The 18142-nt window shown below is 39.7% G+C and overlaps 1 protein-coding gene, 1 long non-coding RNA gene and 1 other non-coding gene across 3 annotated transcripts in view; 1 reads left to right on the top strand and 2 right to left on the bottom strand.

The window, feature by feature from the left end:
- Window positions 1-5: 5 nt before the first annotated feature.
- Window positions 6-2962, bottom strand: LOC134754586 (uncharacterized). Its single transcript, XR_010128937.1, has 5 exons — window positions 2933-2962; window positions 1543-1632; window positions 780-792; window positions 497-600; window positions 6-169 (listed from the first exon to the last, which is right to left on the bottom strand). It is a non-coding gene; the product is annotated as an uncharacterized LOC134754586 (long non-coding RNA).
- A 3279-nt stretch (window positions 2963-6241) lies between these two features.
- Window positions 6242-18142, bottom strand: part of LOC134754575 (laminin subunit alpha) — a 103692-nt gene continuing 91791 nt past the window's right edge. The window contains exons 60-67 of the mRNA XM_063690892.1: window positions 16550-16776; window positions 14573-14686; window positions 13057-13218; window positions 11721-11893; window positions 11124-11360; window positions 10289-10450; window positions 8864-9098; window positions 6242-7118 (exon numbers count right to left, since the gene is read on the bottom strand). Of these exons, the coding sequence (XP_063546962.1) occupies window positions 6856-7118; window positions 8864-9098; window positions 10289-10450; window positions 11124-11360; window positions 11721-11893; window positions 13057-13218; window positions 14573-14686; window positions 16550-16776 (1573 nt within the window). The 3' untranslated portion in view covers window positions 6242-6855. The remainder of the gene's footprint in view (window positions 7119-8863; window positions 9099-10288; window positions 10451-11123; window positions 11361-11720; window positions 11894-13056; window positions 13219-14572; window positions 14687-16549; window positions 16777-18142) is intronic.
- Trnam-cau (transfer RNA methionine (anticodon CAU)) lies at window positions 7640-7711 on the top strand. The gene has a single exon. It is a non-coding gene; the product is annotated as a tRNA-Met (tRNA).

Here is an 18142-nt window from a genome sequence, read left to right as displayed (position 1 = left end):
GACGATTAGGACTTCTAGACACTCGATCAGGACTCCGAGAGACAGGGTCACTGCTGTTCTGAAGCTCCGCGGCCCTACTTTGAAGCCTTTCGGCTTCGCGTAAGAGTTGTGCGGCCCGCGTTGTTGCTGCGCGGACTTCTTCGGCACCCCAAGTTCCTGATAGAGCTTTCTGTGGAAGTATATAAATGGCAAGAAAATTTCAGTTTTTATTGCACTAACCTAAATACAAATGTGCCACTGTATGAACGATAATGATAGTTTAAAGTCGTGTGTAGTTGTTCTGAAAAGAAGAGTATAGATTGATCTATCAACTGATAACTCCGTGATAAACAGAGAAACAGGGACGGTTGCTCTGACAAGAGCAGTTTCTGTTGCCACTAAAAAGGGTAGTTTTATATTGTCCTGAAAAGGACAGTTTGTACATCTTGTGCCTGCAGCATCCAATTGTCAAAGATAACAGTCCTAAGTCACCCGGCTGGCAATAGAAGATGGAAACCTGATGTAAATCCGCAAGATGGTTTTTCACGTCCCTCAGCGCATGCGTGCCGCGTCGCATCTCCGTACGCCACGCTGAATTCGGCTCGGCGTCGCCAGAAGATTCTAGAAAACGCAAATTAAATGACAAATCATAATAAAATACTAACAAACGAAGTTGTCAATTAACAGAATATAATCAAAATTAAACTAGTTTAATCTTATTTCAACCGCAGAGAGCTCACTAGACAGCGGTTGGTGGGCATCTTGCTTATATTGACAAGATATTTACTGGAGATACTCACGTGGAGATTGGTTCTGGAACAAGAAAATATTGCGTTACTATTACAAAATAAATTAATAAAATAAAAACTCCAGCTTCTATGGACCGGGGCACGAGCTTACAAACCAAGATTTTTTGCGACTCCCTTGTAGAAGAAAGGTATTATAAAAGTATCTCTAGAAACGGCGAAGTGAGCATATCAATATGCGATACCTCTGAGATAATTCCGGTAGTTTCCAAGGCGTCGCCACTAATGTAAGGTGCACTGGGATAGCTTCGAAACGGAGTGATTTTGAAAATTAATAATATCTATTAAACCAGGATCACTTAGTTTAGCAACACTTACGCTAATGCAACGTTTACAAAGGCATCTTGCTTACTGTTGCTACTGTGCTTAGTTTATTTTCTAAATTAACCCGCTCTCATAGTTTCTTCTCCAAGCCAAAGGCAGCTTACAGCTTAGGAACCCCTGGCCTGGGTACAAGTATGAGGTGCCCGGTAAAAATGAAGCTTTATTGTGGTGTCCGTTTCCATCTGTCCAATTTTTATTCTTCTTATTCAACCTAGCGTTTTCCCGGCCTAGCGCCAGGGTCCGCTTTCCAACTTAATTTTCTCCACTTTGCCTGGTCTTCGGCATCCTCAGTTGTGAGATTGTTCTACATATATGTCCGCTATCACCACGTCCAACCAGCGCTTCTTAGGCCTACAAACTCATGAGTTACGAGTCCGTCCGTCTGTCATGCCTGGCTTTTCTTTTAAAATTTATCAAAATATATGAATCGTACCTTATAGACTTTACGATGGCGTTGCTCGCCGCCATCTTTAGCGCCCTTCGTTACTCCTGCACGCTTGACATTCACACTTGATGGCCGTAACTGTAAGACAATGAACGTGAAAACAAACATTTAAGATTCATCACACTCGCATTGTATTATATTATATCACTTATATGGGGCATTTTCTTTGAAAAGAACTTTATTGTCGATGGCGCTTACGCCGCACAGCGTCGCGCGGCAGTGTGTTTATATCGGAGCATCGTTAATAATGACGTAAGCGCCATCGACAATAAAAGGGACCTTATTGTCGATGGCGCTTACGCCATTATTAACGATATTTAGAAAATACCATATATGTCTTATAGCCATGCATCAATAGCTCATCAGTTGAAAATGGTAGCACTTTGCGTTATTTCGTATTTTGCAATTATTCCTTATCTCATCGTATTCACGGTTACATACCAACTTCCAACGCCAACGCAACGCAAACGCAATCTTGGTTGAACGCCAAGAACCCCTAAAGTGGTCGTTACTAGTGCCCACAGCGCCAAGGACCACTACATAATATATGGTTATGGCGGACGCTGTCAACGTAACCTTGACACTTTCAAGTAAAGTTTACATTCGCTCGCTTGCGCCCGTTATCTAAGCGTGACAGTGACGTTTTTGTTTATGACAAAGCGTTCAAACGGTTAAGGAACTTGGCTAAATAACAAGAATTGTTCAGACTTCCGGTTCGAACGCCATCTTGATAGTAGCCTCGTGATTAATTCCTTTGTTTTTTGCTCATTAATTAAAGTGTAATATCGATAGCTTTATTATACAATAATCTAATGTGGTAGTGTGCAGTGAATGGAGAATTAATCTCAAAGCGTGTTTAACCACCATTTTGGAGTCAACGGCCGGTAGTCCACGTGCTTCTCGTAAAATCCAGCTATCGGTATTACGAGACAACTACAACAACCACCGAACAGCGTCGTGCTCTAAGAGCATTTATTTTGCTCCTACCCTTTTACGTGACATTGGCTACGGGCAACACCGCCCTCAAGTCCATCAAGAAAAGAAAGAAGAAGAATTGTTCAGTTTAACGAAAGCGACTGCCATCTGAACTTCCAACGCAAATGGGTAACTAGGTTTTATTGGGATTCCTGCGGAGCCTAGCCAAAACGCCAATAGTTTGCGCCGTCGCTAATGTCTCTCTTAGCTGTCGTACTAATATGGAAGAGTGATAGAGAGACATTATCATTTTGTTCATTACCGCTTTCCTTCACTAAAACATCACCGAATAGCGATATCTAAAATATCAGGATTTGTTTGCCATCGACGGTATTAAAAAAAAAAAAACCTATAGCAGAGATAAAGTCTACCCATGATTAGCTACGCAGCAGTTAGTACTTACAAGCTTAGCCTCCGAGGTAGTACGGTCAGCAGCAGGAGTGCGGGGAGAGGGAATGGTGGGGTCGCTGGCTGTAGCACACACTTTCTGTGAAGGTTTACTTGGGTCAAAATCAAGGGCCTGACACTCTTTGACAGTGAAAGATAGTCTTATTGCGATTCCTATAAGAGGAAAGAGAAAATAGTGACATGCTTTGTCCTTATCACCGACCGGGTGGCATCATAGGTAGGCGATGGCGAAATACCTAAATTTATAAGAGTGAAAGAGAAAAAATCCTATGCTGCCCAAATTTTATATGAATATTCTTTCTCTTACCCCCGGTCGCTCGGTGGCGCGTCTATAACTACTTGTATATACTATGTCTATGATTCTTATAAACATTTCGTTTCTAAGGTCTACCGCGAACCACGTTCCACTTGTTGCCTCCCTGTCAAACTTACGTAAGAATTTACAAGTGCGACAGAGAGACAACAACCTCACCCCCACCCTGACCCTCACAAAATTTCGGGTTGAATCATTTCCCAGTCGGATGTTTGCTGGTTAGGTTAGAATATACGTAGCTGTAGTAAAATTTCATACAAACAAGGATTTATAACGCCATAGTGCGAATTTTGAGTCGGACCAAGATAACTCTGCAGGACATTTTCAATAACAAATTGTAAAAGTAAAGTAAGTAAATTGTAGCCCCGTGTTAGTTTTCGTGTTGGGTTTAAAATTATGAGTGAAAATGGTGTTAGTTCTTATCAGTAAATTGTAAAAATGTCAAATTTCTATGAAAATATGATGTGCGAGTGAGCCGAATTGCACCTTCCCTTACAAACGTAGTTCCGCTCTCATTTTAAAACTGCGTGTTGGATTGTAATGAAACTTTGCACATACAATGACATGAGTTATATCTACGTCTGTAATTAGTTTATATAGCTCCAGTTTATAAAACAAACGAAATAGAGCAAAAACAAGTTTTATATGAACAACTTAATTTCGCTGTGTTTTCTTAACTATGGTATCTGAAGCTACATAAACTAATTACACACATAGATATACCTTATCCTATTGTAAGTACAAAGTTTCAGAGCAATCTAGCTAGTCGTTTTAAAATGAGAGCGGAACTACGCTTGTATGGAGAACCGAGCTTGCTTGGGACAGTTGGGACCCTTCTTATAGTGTGTATAAAATTATCTTCCGATATTCATGGTAGGTAATATAATCAGGATCATGTTTTAGTTCTCACCTTCATTCCTATAAAACTTGGTAGAATAAACACGACGAAATTAATCGCCAAATTGTTTATTTATTCGTAATAATTACGTAAATAAAGCTTTTATCAAATAAAATGTCATGTGATGATGTGACAGCTGATTGATGTCAATACTCGTAAAAATATATTTGACTTTTAACAGAAAATAAAAACTGTTGTAAGGTTTAATGAGGTTTTATTTTTTACCCTCAGTCTAGTAAGTATTATATTCTTTGCCCTCAGTGCACTTAACCTTTAGAACGCCATCTATTTAGATATCGGTGAACTAGATTAGAGCAAATTAGGGTGGTTCCTCCCTTTGAAAATTACGAAAGCTTGTGCTGCAAAGTGTGAACGAAAGATGGCGCTCGGCTACACACCATTTCGGTGGAGTACAGTTAGTAGCAAAGATAGATATAACCAAAGATAGATATATTAACTCCGTAATAGATGGATACAGTCTAAGGAAAAAACGTGCCTCGAAAATCACGAAAATTTGATTCTCGATCAGATGGCGCCACTAGTTATGGCCTACTCTCGTATAGAGGGCGCTGACGGTTTCGTTTGTTATTTATTATTTTAACGCATATCAGTGAAAGAACATGGGTCAAAATCATATAAAAATAATTGATGCAAATAAAAAAAATCATTTATCTATATTTAAATACATTTTAACGTATTTTTATAAATCTTCATTTTTAGTTTTAAAGTATGTCGATAGATGGCAGTGAATTTACAGTGGTTACAAAATTTACTATGACAGTACCGCTCTATCTGCACAATAAAGTATTTTATTATTATTATTATCTTATTATATCCTCTTTGGTTCATGTGTACTTTCATTTCAGACAAGGATAGAAAATGACTTTAAGTTTTACAGTCTGCTGCCGCCTGACACCAAGACGGTAACTTCCGTAACGGTAACGGTTAGGAGTTACTTACTTACTTACTTACTGCTGTGGCGCGACGACCCGAAGTGGATCTTAGCCTCCGACACCAAAGACCGCCATGCTTCTGTCCAAAGCCGTTTCTGTCCAGTCGACGGCGCCGAGTTCGCTGAGGTCTTTCTGCACTTCGTCTCTCCAGTGGTCAATGGTGGTCTTGGTTAAGAGCAGAGATAGATATAACTCCGTAATAGATGGATACAGTCTAAGGAAAAAACGTGCCTCGAAAATCAAGAAAATTTGTTTCTCGTTCAGAGGGCGCTACTAGTTTTGGCCTACAGTCGTATAGATGGCGTTGACGGTTTCGTTTGTTATTTAACAATTTTAACGCATATCAGTGAAAGAACATGGGTCAAAATCATAAAAATAATTAATGCAAATAAAAAAAATCATTTATCTATATTTAAATACATTCTATCGTATTTTTATAAATCTTCATTTTTAGTTTTAAAGTGTGTCGACAGATGGCAGTGAATTTACTGGGGTTACAAAATTTACTATGACAGTACCGCTCTAGTATGTTACTCTATGGTTAAGAGTTAACAAGGTAAAAATAAAACAACTTGATTTTGGTTATATTTCTATTGATTTGGTGATGGAGGCAGATATATTTCGCTAATACATAAACTTATTTAATTACATATAGTCATAAACAGGTAAGAAATATACTGGTTATTTTAATAGGTACCCATAAACTTAGTGAGCAGTGAAAATATTTAAGTAATTCAAGAAAAATAAGTTTACAATAAGCCCTGAACTCTATTACCGAATATTTAGTTAGGTAAATATATATATAGTTTAATTGTATGTATTATTGTACAAAATATCACCCTGTCTTGTTTTATAATTACATTTATTTCTTAATGTTTATCAAAATTGTCACTGCTTTGGTTTTGAATATAATTACCTATTATGATATGGCACACCGTTGAAATACATAAAATATTCATATTCAGATACATATTCAAGTTTCATATTAAAAAAGAATAAATTCGAAGTAAGATTTGTTTCTTAGGGTCGAGTTTTAAAATGGTAATAATAAAAATATTTATTTAATAAAAAAATGTCTAGAAATGTATCCAACATTTTCTACTTTAGGTATATCATATTAATATGGCAGTTTTATATATATATAGTCTGATTTGATTAACCTTTTCGACGCCGTGTCAAACTCAACAGCTGTCACTCGGACGCAACGTAACCGAAGTATCAAAATTGAAATTGATCTTTATGCACATGCACGTAGGTCTATGTTGCTCTGTGGTCTTTGACCGGTTAATCCGTTTGACATTGGACCTGCGGTGCCGATATATCCGTCATTGGCGTCCAGGTTAAACTTATTAATGTTAGAGTCATGTAGATTTCTGTAAGATATTATTAGTAGTTAATTATTAAGAAGTGTATGGTTTTTTTTTATGCCTGCAATAAAACATTTTATTATTATTATTATTATTATTTGTATCTCCGTTACAAACTCGGGTTTTCAGGCCCGGTCATTTATAAGGCGTGCGTGGGGATATAGATCCAACACGTAGAGGCCGTTTGGAGAGTTTTGATGTCATGTAGAACGCCTGCTGGAACCCATTTACGGGTACATAAATAGATACCCGTAAACCGGTTTCAGCAGGCATTGGGAGCTATTATAGAAAAGTGGAAAGAGTTTATTATTATTAGTAATTGGAGACATTATTAGAAAATATTGTATTATAGATTTGAATCAATTCTTACTTCGATCGTGTAAAGGTCTAATCAACGGGACAAGCCCCGATATGCGTGTCCCTATGCGCCGCCGATAACGGTATAGATATGGGCTGTTCCCTTATCTGTATATTCCTTATGCATCCAGTGAAACCACGCTTAGATCTCACTCCGCGGACTCTCGCGACGGCCTTCTCGTGGCCTCCTATGTAGAGGGCCGAGCGGGTGTCGGTGGAGGGGCCGGTGCCGAGGCCGGCGTCGCCGAAATGGTTGTCGACGCCTACGGAGACCACGTGACGGGCTTTGGCCACTGAAAATAAAAATATTTTGTTCAGTTCCAAATACAATTTTGACAAATATATTGATATCTTGATTTTACTTTTAAACCCAGGAGGATATAACCAAACGGAAACGAAATTAAATTATCGTGAGACATATTTCAAAATATTTTAATAATTTTAACATTTTTATTTTTTGAAGGATTTCCGACGAATCCGAAACATGTCGCCAAAGGCCATTAAAAACAGTAGTGAGTAAAACCTAAATATTATCAAACGGAGACGCCACGTCTGTAATTTTCGGTACAAAAAAGTCTGCCGTATTTTGCGGGGGAGGGGAACGTCAAATGTATACGTAAAGTCAAAATAGCCATGTCAGATAAACGTCAGTCCATACCTATAAAACATTTTGATAATATAATGAAAAAAAAAAATATAAGTAAGGTTATTGTAAACGACTGTACAACCTGACACTGCTGACGTCATTCATATTCCATTCCAAACTCCTTGTATACTTAGAAGGCAGTCGATAATTTCGCCCTATCACTCATAGAGCAGAGTGGCGCAGTGGAAGCGTGCTGGGCCCATAACCCAGAGGTCCGTGGATCGAAACCACGCTCTGCTAGTAGCTTTTTGCTTTTATTTTTTGTTAATTTTTTTTATATATGCAATGATAGATTTAACTCCGTAATAGATGGATACAGTCTAAGGAAAAAACGTGCCTCGAAAATCACGAAAATTTGATTCTCGATCAGATGGCGCCACTAGTTTTGGCCTACTCTCGTATAGAAGGCGCTGACGGTTTCGTTTGTTATTTATTATTTTAACGCATATCAGTGAAAGAACATGGGTCAAAATCATATAAAAATAATTAATGCAAATAAAAAAAATCATTTATCTATATTTAAATACAAATTTTTATAAATCTTCATTTTTAGTTTTAAAGTATGTCGATAGATGGCAGTGAATTTACAGTGGTTACAAAATTTACTATGACAGTACCGCTCTATCTTATTATATCCTCTTTGATATATGTATAATATTGTTCATCAGTCAAGTAAAAAAAAAACCTTAAACCAATAATAATTTTAATTATTGTTTCTAGTAGAACTTCAACAAGAGATATCTACGTAAGTAAAATAATCCTTGTATAAAACCAGATATAACTCCGTAATAGATGGATACAGTCTAAGGAAAAACGTGCCTCGAAAATCACGAAAATTTGATTCTCGATCAGATGGCGCTACTATCTTTGGCCTACTCTCGTATAGAGGGCGTTGACGGTTTTGTTTGTTATTTACCAATTTAGAGCATATCAGTGAAAGAACATGGGTCAAAATCATATAAAATAATTAATGCAAATAAAAAAAAACATTTATCCATATTTAAATACATTTTATCGTATTTTTAAAATCTTCATTTTTAGTTTTAAAGTGTGTCGATAGATGGCAGTGAATTTACTGTGGTTACAAAATTTAGTATGACAGTACCGCTCTATCTTATTATATCCTTTTTGATGAAACGTTAATGAACGTCTTTGTAAACCCGTAGATGGGCTCGGATAATAATTACACTATGGGGCCTGGGGTTACCTACAAGCGGCCTTAAGCGGCCTTTGCAATAACTTTCCACGCCACGTTTCACGTCAAACACGACAGCCGCAGGCCATACAGCCAATCTCATGTTTTGACACAGAATAAGTAATAGTATTATCATACAGAACTGCCACGCATCGTCCCGCCCCGACTCGAATGTTGCCAACCCCATTATGGCGTACCTTGTATCTTGTGCCAGTTGCCATCGCACAACGAGGTGGGCTCGGCGAGCTTGTAACTCGCATGGAACTCGCCCTTCCCGTTCTCCACGTTCACCACCACCTCGTGCTCCAGCAGCTCCAGCACCAGGTAGTCCTTCTTCCCGTGGACGGCCAGCAGCAGGCCGGTGGTGTTGCGGGGCTTGATCTCCATGGAGACGGAGAGGCTGATGCCGACGCGGAAGTTGGATTCTTGGAGCTGGTTGAAGAAAAAATCGATTAAAATATACGAATTTAGAATCGGTACAAGCAAAATGACTGTGAGGAACTGCCACCATAAATGTGAAAATATGAAAAGTACTTCCACACTTCAGGACTTTAAATTTCAAAAAATGTCTTTAGTTACTGAGATATTTCATATTTTAAGATAGACGTTTTCCAATTTTTGAACATTGAGTTATGCGTATCTCTTTTAACTCAAGTTAGAATAATAAGTTACAGACTTGGGTCTCCTTTAGAATCGGTACAAGCAAAATGACTGTGAGGAAGTGCCACCATAAATGTGAAAATATGAAAAGTACTTCCACACTTTATCGCTGCAAATTCGGTGCTGAGATAGCTTAGACGAACGAAAGAACATGTTGGCAACAAGATACATTGTGTACATGTACTAAAAATTCATGATTAAAGTACCTACAATAATTGGATAAATTTTTATTTTGCTCTTTTTAGGGTTCCGTAGCCAAATGGCAAAAAACGGAACCATTATAGATTCGTCATGTCTGTCTGTCTGTCCGTCCGTCCGTATGTCACAGCCACTTTTCTCTGAAACTATAAGAACTATACTGTTGAATCTTGGTAAGTATTTAGATAAAACTTAGGAAAAGACGAAGGAGCCTACGAGTATAATACAACTCGGAAGATTTAGACACATGCACTAAAATTACTCAACTTACGACTGATATTTTAAACGCGTGTAAATGAATTATGATTTCCACCTAGACTTTTATAACTTAATTTCTCATCAAGTACAGGCCAGGGATATGTCACCTCTATGTTTTTACGGTATAACTTTTTTTTAAATATTTGTGAGTGACTTCCACCTCATTGCTTTAGGTTAGTCTAGTAGTATTCCTTTGTACGGGCGATGAGAAAAATTGGCTTCATGTAATGGTTTTTTCATAAACAAAATTTTTATGTATTGTCAACTTCGTTTTTTTACTAGAGGTATTTTAGTAATATGCTGAGTATCCTATTGTAATTCACAGTATTTCATTGCAGTATTCATCACATATTTGTATAGAATGACTAGTAAAATATGCAATCTACAAACTAACTTATATTGTTTACTCTATACAAGCTGAGACAAAAACACTCAAAGGTGATATATTATTGGCCGGTACTGTATATATCTCCAGGTATAAAATAGAACATTAAAAAACAACTTACCTTCAAGTAGTTACTAGTGGTATTCGTTGAAGGTCCGAAGTACACACCATCTTCTATATTATCCGTGCAGCGCAGGGCGTTGACTCTACGCAGCACGTCGGTGACGTACTGCCCGTTCATGATGAGGCCCTTGAGGCAGCCCTTGAAGGGTTGGTAGAAGTCCTGGGAATATAATGGTTATATTAGGCCTCTCTTAAAGAGATCCCGGAAGGCAGGATTGAAAAGAGAAGAGGCAGAGAAGCAAGTGAAAAATAAGGCGTATGAGGAAATTATAAGACTGGTACAAGAAATAAGAGATTGGCGATTACTTCACTGACAAGAGCAAAGATCTTAAGTTATGATAATGATGTAAAAAGGACCTAGGGTTCTTTTAGACGTGAACTAAAATCGGCCACAAAATGATGATCACATGCCATATGATCTCATTTTTTTATAGAATAGAATAATATTTATACAAGCAACATCAGTTATTGTTTAGTCGTTAGTATTTGCGCTGTCAGTACTCTTCAATATATAACTAGGAGTTGTGGAGATCCTTGATGGATCTGTATTATTACAGCTGACACTGGCTTCCATCTATTTATCAACGATCTTCCTATGACCAAAGACAGGTCAATCTGTAGCAGTGAATTCCTGCTAAGGGTTTTTAATACTCACTCCAAGATGTGTTTTCGCAATCTTAACACTCGCTTGCCCAACCATCTGGTTGTCGTCCGTCAGTTTTCCATGACCACTAGTGAATTGACGGTTCAACCTGTACTAGTGAATCATGCTTTTCTGCAAAGACAGTTCAACTTCAACCTGTATCTTAAATAGAAGGATTTCTAATACTCACTTCAAGATGCGCCTTCGCAATCTCAGCGCTCTTCAAACCTCCGTAATAGTACGGAGCGGTCAAAGGCACCGGATTGCTGCAACTAACACTTGCTTCCCCAACCATCTGATTGTCGACGGTCAGTTTTCCATGACCGCTGGTTCGGCTGACCGTGACCGTGTGCCAGTCCGTGCCGCTGTAGGTCTCTGGAGATACGATGATGGCGGTGTCACCGCCGCAGTTGAAGGTGAAGTGGATCTGAAAAATAGTTGAAGATTAGATGTCGTAGAATTTGGAAAGGGGTTTGAATATTGGATGAACAAGATCTTGAAGACAAACACCCTAGAACAGACATCCTGGAAGGCAAAATTGAAAAGACGAGAGGCAGTGGAAAGCCTAGAATCAAATATCTGAGCCAAGTAAAAGAGAATGCATCGTACGAGCAAATCAAAAGACTGGCTCAGGAAAGAAAGGATTGGCAATTACTCCACCGACAAGAGCAAAGCTCCTAAGTTATGATGATGATGATGAAGATCTTGAAACGCAAGTTAACTCTTTAAACTCCAAAGACGTCAACAGACGCGCGCAAATTTTACGTATATTTTTCGCAGAACTCACTTGAGCATCTTTCATGTAAATAGCCAAGAACTGCTCCGGAGCTCTTTCGGCGGTAGCGTAGAAGATGATACCGCCATGCTTGTCGAAGGTCCTCAGAGTCACCATCAGATCCAGCTCATCAGACTGCCGGCCAGGCAGCTTGGCGTACTCAATGCGGCTGTCTTCGCGAGTACCTGATTAAAAACGTTCCATTAATAATGTTACGTGAAAGATCAGAACTGAATGTAGACCCAAAATCGCTCAGTAGGTTTCTTAATTGTGTTTATGTGCTAACGTTAGGGTAATTCCAACATTTTGGCATTTCCCTTTACCAAAGAACAATTAGTGACTACCAAATGAATGATATTTCAAACGTAAGTTCCGAATAATGAAGGAGTTTGATCGATCTCTCTCTGTCATCTGTGCTTATCCCGGTTTCATTCTCATCTACAACTTCGGAGGGCAAACTCCTCACTTATCGTCTTTTCCAGCTCAGTTTAAGTATTTTGTAAGATTATTTTTAACTCAGCTTAAGTCTTGTACAAGATAATTTTCATTTCTCATGCTCTGAAAGAGGGTCATTGTTGTTCTAAAAGGTGCGCAGAAAATGATACGTGTCTGCACTAGAGCATTTTACGTTCGAAGTACTATATTTTTAATTTTTTTACGATAAGCAATTGAAATTTGAGTTTAAATGGATTTGTTATACAATTTCCATTGTGATACTTGACTCTCCATTCCATAAATAACGATACTTTTGCCTGAATTTTTAATTGAAAGTTCCCTCAATAAATACTATAAAAATGTATTATTCGTCATGTTTTTGAAAAAACACATGCATTTTACTTTCCTCGTATTCGAAATGAAAAGTAGAGTGTTTAACTCGGGTGAAAGGCATCATTTCTGCCTCGGACTATTGGCGCTCTCACTGCGTTCGAGCGCCAAGACACCTCGGCAGGAATGAGTGCCTTTCATCCCTTGGTTAACAATCTACTATTTCACGTGTACCTTCCTTTCTTACATTTCTTGACTTACATCAGTGCTTATACCTATACCCTTCAGTGAGGTAAGGTAATGCACATCTGAAAAGCAGATGAGGGGCCGGCGGCATTGAGGTAATATGCATACACTAGAGGCGGCCTCTCGAATAAAATGTTTCCGCACCTCAATGAAGTGCTTAAACTTCAATGCTTCTGGCTAGCTGCGCTTGTTCTTTAGCTTAGTGACAGACGTCAAACGCAAAAATGCGGACACCTCGCGGACACAATCTGTTCTCGACAGCTTGTCTATACATATATCGCAATGTCGTCGTTGAGCTTAGAAGACCACTGTTGTATTTAAATGATATTTTACTTACCAAACCTGTACCCCTCAGTGGGATCACCAATAGTATAGTGTCTGTCGTGAGCCAACGCGCAACCTGGTTGTGGTTGCGGTGCCGGCCGCGGCGTCGTCGGCCGCAAGGTTGACGGCGCCGGCGCTTGGGTGACAGGCGGTCGAGTGACTGGTTCCACCCGGGCTGGAATTAACAAAGCTTTGAAAAATTTGCCACAATGAAAGAAATTTACCTAAATAGACAACAGTTTTAAATGATACACGGTTAGTTTTTTTTATACCACGTCGGTGGCAATCAAGCATACGGCCCGTCTGATGGTAAGCAGTCACCGTAGCCTATGGACGCGTGCAACACCAGAGATATTACACGCGTGTTGTCGACCCTTTAAAAACCTGTAAACTCCTTTTTTGAAGAACCCCATACTGTAGCCCCTCGGGAAAACCTCGGCAGGGAGCTCATTCCACAGCCAAAGCGTCCGCGGGAGGAAATTCCCCTTAAACCGCATAGTTTCAATAGACTTATATTGACTACCTTTAACTACGTCGAAACTGCGTCTAAATATTGGGAGCTCAAATACAACACAAAACGTAATTACGGTCTATATCCCGGTCAATATAAGTCTAAATAGTAAACTTTTATAAACAGTGGTTTGTTAGATAGATTTAAATTAAACATTTAACATTTTGCCAAACGCCACTTGCACCATCCCACTAACCCGGGGTTAACCGGCTAAACCGTATAACCCAGTGTCAAATTGTACTGGTAACCATGGACACTCCAGGTTTAACCGGTTAACCCCGGGTTAGTGGGATGGTATTCTTACTACCCTTATCAGTTTATCTGGGGTCGGGCCTGGCAAGTTGTCGTTGGTGTAAGTCGTGGACTTTTAAATCCTCCACACTTGACCACCATGTTAACTTAAACTGAATTTAAAAGTAGTAGTAGGGCAGTTTCAGGTGATAATGTGGACACGCTGGACAAAAGCACAGGGTGGACACGCTATACATCAACAATCACTTGCGTTTCTGTGTGAACAGCACGTCTGTACACGCGTCATGCGTCAAAGTGTGAGTAAATTGCTTAAAAACAGTACTGAGCGGTCGGCAAACGGCCGTCAATCTGCTGTCGCGGGGCGAGGTAATTCGAATCGGGGCGGGGCGGTGCGTGACCGTTCTGTATGATAATACTATCACTTATTCTGTGATAAAAGCACCAATTTTTTCTATGCGTAAGCTTAGGGTTCTGTTTGATATCCTTTAGGAACTCGACTCTAAAAATATCTAGTTGAATTCCCCGACCCCAAATATGTATATTTAGACACCAAGTTTGTGATTCTAAGTGAGTTAGAACACGAGATATTATTAAATAATGGCCGCCATAAAATTAAATATGGCCGACGGAGGAGTTGGTTCCTATCAAAAACTTAAATCTGGACCTAATAAGTGCCTGAAAAATTGGTGCTTTTGTCCAGCGTGTCCACATTTACGACAATTTGTTCGAGCACTCTGCCCCACTATAGACAATTAACATGAAATACCTGGTGGTGGCTGTGTCTCCACTTCACCCTGGAACGGATTGTCCGGTGCGGGAGGCGGTACCGTCGGTAGCACGTGGTTGGTCGGTTCCACTCTGTGTTCCTCCCACGTCGTTTCTGTAACGAAGTGCTCATTAAACTACTAACTTTGATCCTGGGGTAACGAGTGTTTTTGTTTCGTGCATTTGATCGAGTTTGTTACGAATATTTGTTACTGAGTTATGGATGTTTCTATGTATCTTAGAATTTGAATTATTTAATATTGTCTTCGGTTACCGCGATAGTTACTCATGAAATAAAACTATGAAAACGGATTATATCGCGTATATTGAATTATTTACTTAAATTAGTCCCCGGCAAGCTCGACCGAATTGCACCTTCCCATACAAACGTAGTTCCGCTCTGATTTTAAAACTACGTATTGGATTCGTGTCGTATCAAAAAGTCAAAGAACTGGCGCAGGATAGGAAAAGCTGGAAGCACCACCGACAAATTTAATGGTGATTGGATTGTAATGAACTTTGCACATGCAATGACATGAGGTATATCTAGGTCTGAAATTAGTTTATATAGCTACAGTTTATAAAAATAGAGCAAAAACAAGTTTTGTATGAAAAACTTAAATTCGCTGTATTTGTGACGTTTTCAACCAAAAGGTACCACATTGTCGCTTGTCGATAAGGTCGATTTGGAATTGAAGCTATATGGAAATAGCGCCTTATTGACAACCGACAATAAGTACCCTTTGGTTGAAAATGGCACATTTCTTAACTATGGTATCTGAAGCTACATAAACTAATTGTAATTACAGACATAGATGACTTATATTGACCGGGATATAGACCGTGATTACCTTTTGTATTATTTGTGAGCTCCCGATATTCCCGGTCTATATCCCGGTCAATATAAGTCTAGTGAAACTAACCGTGAATCATTCAAAACTCTAATAGATATACTACCTTATCCTATTGTAAATACAAAGTTTCAGAGCAATCTAGCTAGTCGTTTAAAAAAGAGACCGGAACTACGTTTGTATGGAGAACCGAGCTTGCCGGAACGAAACGAAACTTACATTTTATGAGTGACATCTGTATCGGTAATATCGATACACAGTCAGAGCCACAATTTTATTGGTTAATTCTGGACACACATTTTTTTTCACTCATTCATTCTATTTGTGGCAGCTCTTGTGAATCGACCAGTATGTATATCGTCGCATATATACTACCCATAGTACAAGCGTTGCTTAGTGTGGGGCTAAGTTAATCAGTGTAAGGTTGTTCTCAAACACATATTATTGTTATAACAGTTAACCTACGAACAAAGCAGGTAAATTGTATGCGGTTCATACACTACACCATCGTCAAGTAATTCATAAACTGACGTGAATCCACTGACAGTGTCCCCACACTGTCCAAACGTAGCCCCTCTTTTACTCGCAGGCTCCAGCAGATTCAACACTCGTCCGTTGATAGTGGCGTCCGCGATGCAACGACGGAAGGCGGTCTTGCTACCTTGTAGGTGGCCACGTGGCTATGCAAAGGCAGCCTTAACCAGTCTAGAAAACACAACTAACCTGACGACGTGAATTTACTGATAGTGTCCCCACACCGCCCAAACGTAGCTCCTCTTTTACTCGCAGGCTCGAGCAGATTCAACACTCGTCCGTTGATAGTGGCGTCCGCGATGCAACCACGGAAGGCGGTCTTGATACCTTGTAGGTGGCCACGTGGCTATGTAAAGGCAGCCTTAACCATCGTCTAGAAAACACAACTAACCTGACGACGTGAATCCACTGATAGTGTCCCCACACCGTCCAAACGTAGCTCCTCTTTTACTCGCAGGCTTCAGCAGATTTAACACTCGTCCGTTGATAGTGGCATCCGCGATGCAACCACGGAAGGCGGTCTTGCTACCTTGTAGGTGGCCACGTGGCTATGTAAAGGCAGCCTTAACCATGGTCTAGAAAACACAACTAACCTGACGACGTGAAACCACTGATAGTGTCCCCACACCGTCCAAACGTAGCCCCTCTTTTACTCGCAGGCTCGAGCAGATTCAACACTCGTCCGTTGATAGTGGCGTCCGCGATGCAACCACGGAAGGCGGTCTTGGTTGCCGCCTTGTAGGTGGCCACGTAGTTGTGCGTACCGCCGAGGAGGAGAACACCATCTAGGATGTTGAGTGGCTCTGGTGCTGAGTCGGAACTGGAAAAAAGAAAGGTTTATTTACCACAATGTTAAGTGATATTACGTAAACTTTATAGCGAAGACATCGCTTTTGACATCGATAGGGACACTTGGGAGGAGCTCGCGTCAGATCGCGATGGACGGAGGGTTACCATCGCGAGAGGTCGCGAAATTCACTACGACGCATGGTTCCAAGACTTTGCTCAAAAACGCGCAAAAAAGCACAATCCGCCTGATGTTAATGGCTTCCTATTTCAGCTGCCATAAATGCGCTCGCAAATGCCAGTCCCGCATTGGCTTATACAGAACGATAGACGTTGTTCCTCGCATACACACGCTGCATAAATCATCTGTCAAGACGATAGCAAAGACTCAAGTTTACCGATGGTTAAGAGTATTGCTGTTAGTATGGTATAGGTACGAGTAAGGTGAGCCTGTGTCTCAGACACAATTTATGAATATATTTTTAATTCACGTTACAGCATCAGTTTTAACTTGGACGCAACTGAAAATAAGCTTCGCATCTATACTAAATTAGTACGGAAGCGCCTGTGTGTGGTTATGAGTTGTCTTGTATGCTATATCTTGTACTTACGGTAATTAGTGCAACCTGCCTGTAGTAAACATTAATGACATTCTGAGCATACCGTATAATAGAAAGAGTTAAATGTTATAAATATTTGGGTAGCTCACTTAATGAGAAATGGGATCCAGAAAAAGAAATACGCATCAGAATAGAAATTGCCAGAAGTACGTTCATGAAAATAAAGAAACTTTACACAAATAAGGATATTAACTTAAAGTTACGATGGCGCATGGTCAAATGCTACGTGCTGTCGATATTTCTCTATGGTGTCGAAGGGTGGACCATTAATAAGATTATGGAGGCTAAGATCAATGCATTCGAAATGTGGTTATACCGAAGAATGTTAAAAATTTCCTGGAGGGACAAAGTTTCAAACATTGAAGTTCTGAATAGAATGAACAAAAAACTTGAACTTTTGACCACCGTAAAGACAAGGAAAACCTCATATTTTGGACATATCTATAGACACGACAAGTATAACATAATTCGTAACATCTTGGAAGGGAAAATCGACGGCAAAAGGAGCAGAGGAAGGAGAAAGCTAACCTGGATAGACAACATTAAAAGCTGGTCCAATATTAATGACACTGCCAGGTTGTCTAGACTGGCACAGGATAGAACCAAGTTCCGTAAGATGGTCGCCGACATCCGCTGAGGATATGGCACAGCAAGAAGAAGAAGAAGAGCATACCGTAGCTCCCTGACATTGTATAATCATTCGCCATCGCCAGTGTACACCAACAAAAATGTAGGTAATATACATACGTAACAAAATGCGTTTGTATATTAGGGAAAGCT

The sequence above is a fragment of the Cydia strobilella genome, chromosome Z, assembly GCF_947568885.1.
Source record: "Cydia strobilella chromosome Z, ilCydStro3.1, whole genome shotgun sequence".
Taxonomy (NCBI): domain Eukaryota; kingdom Metazoa; phylum Arthropoda; class Insecta; order Lepidoptera; family Tortricidae; genus Cydia; species Cydia strobilella.
This window is presented reverse-complemented; position numbering and strand designations above follow the sequence as displayed.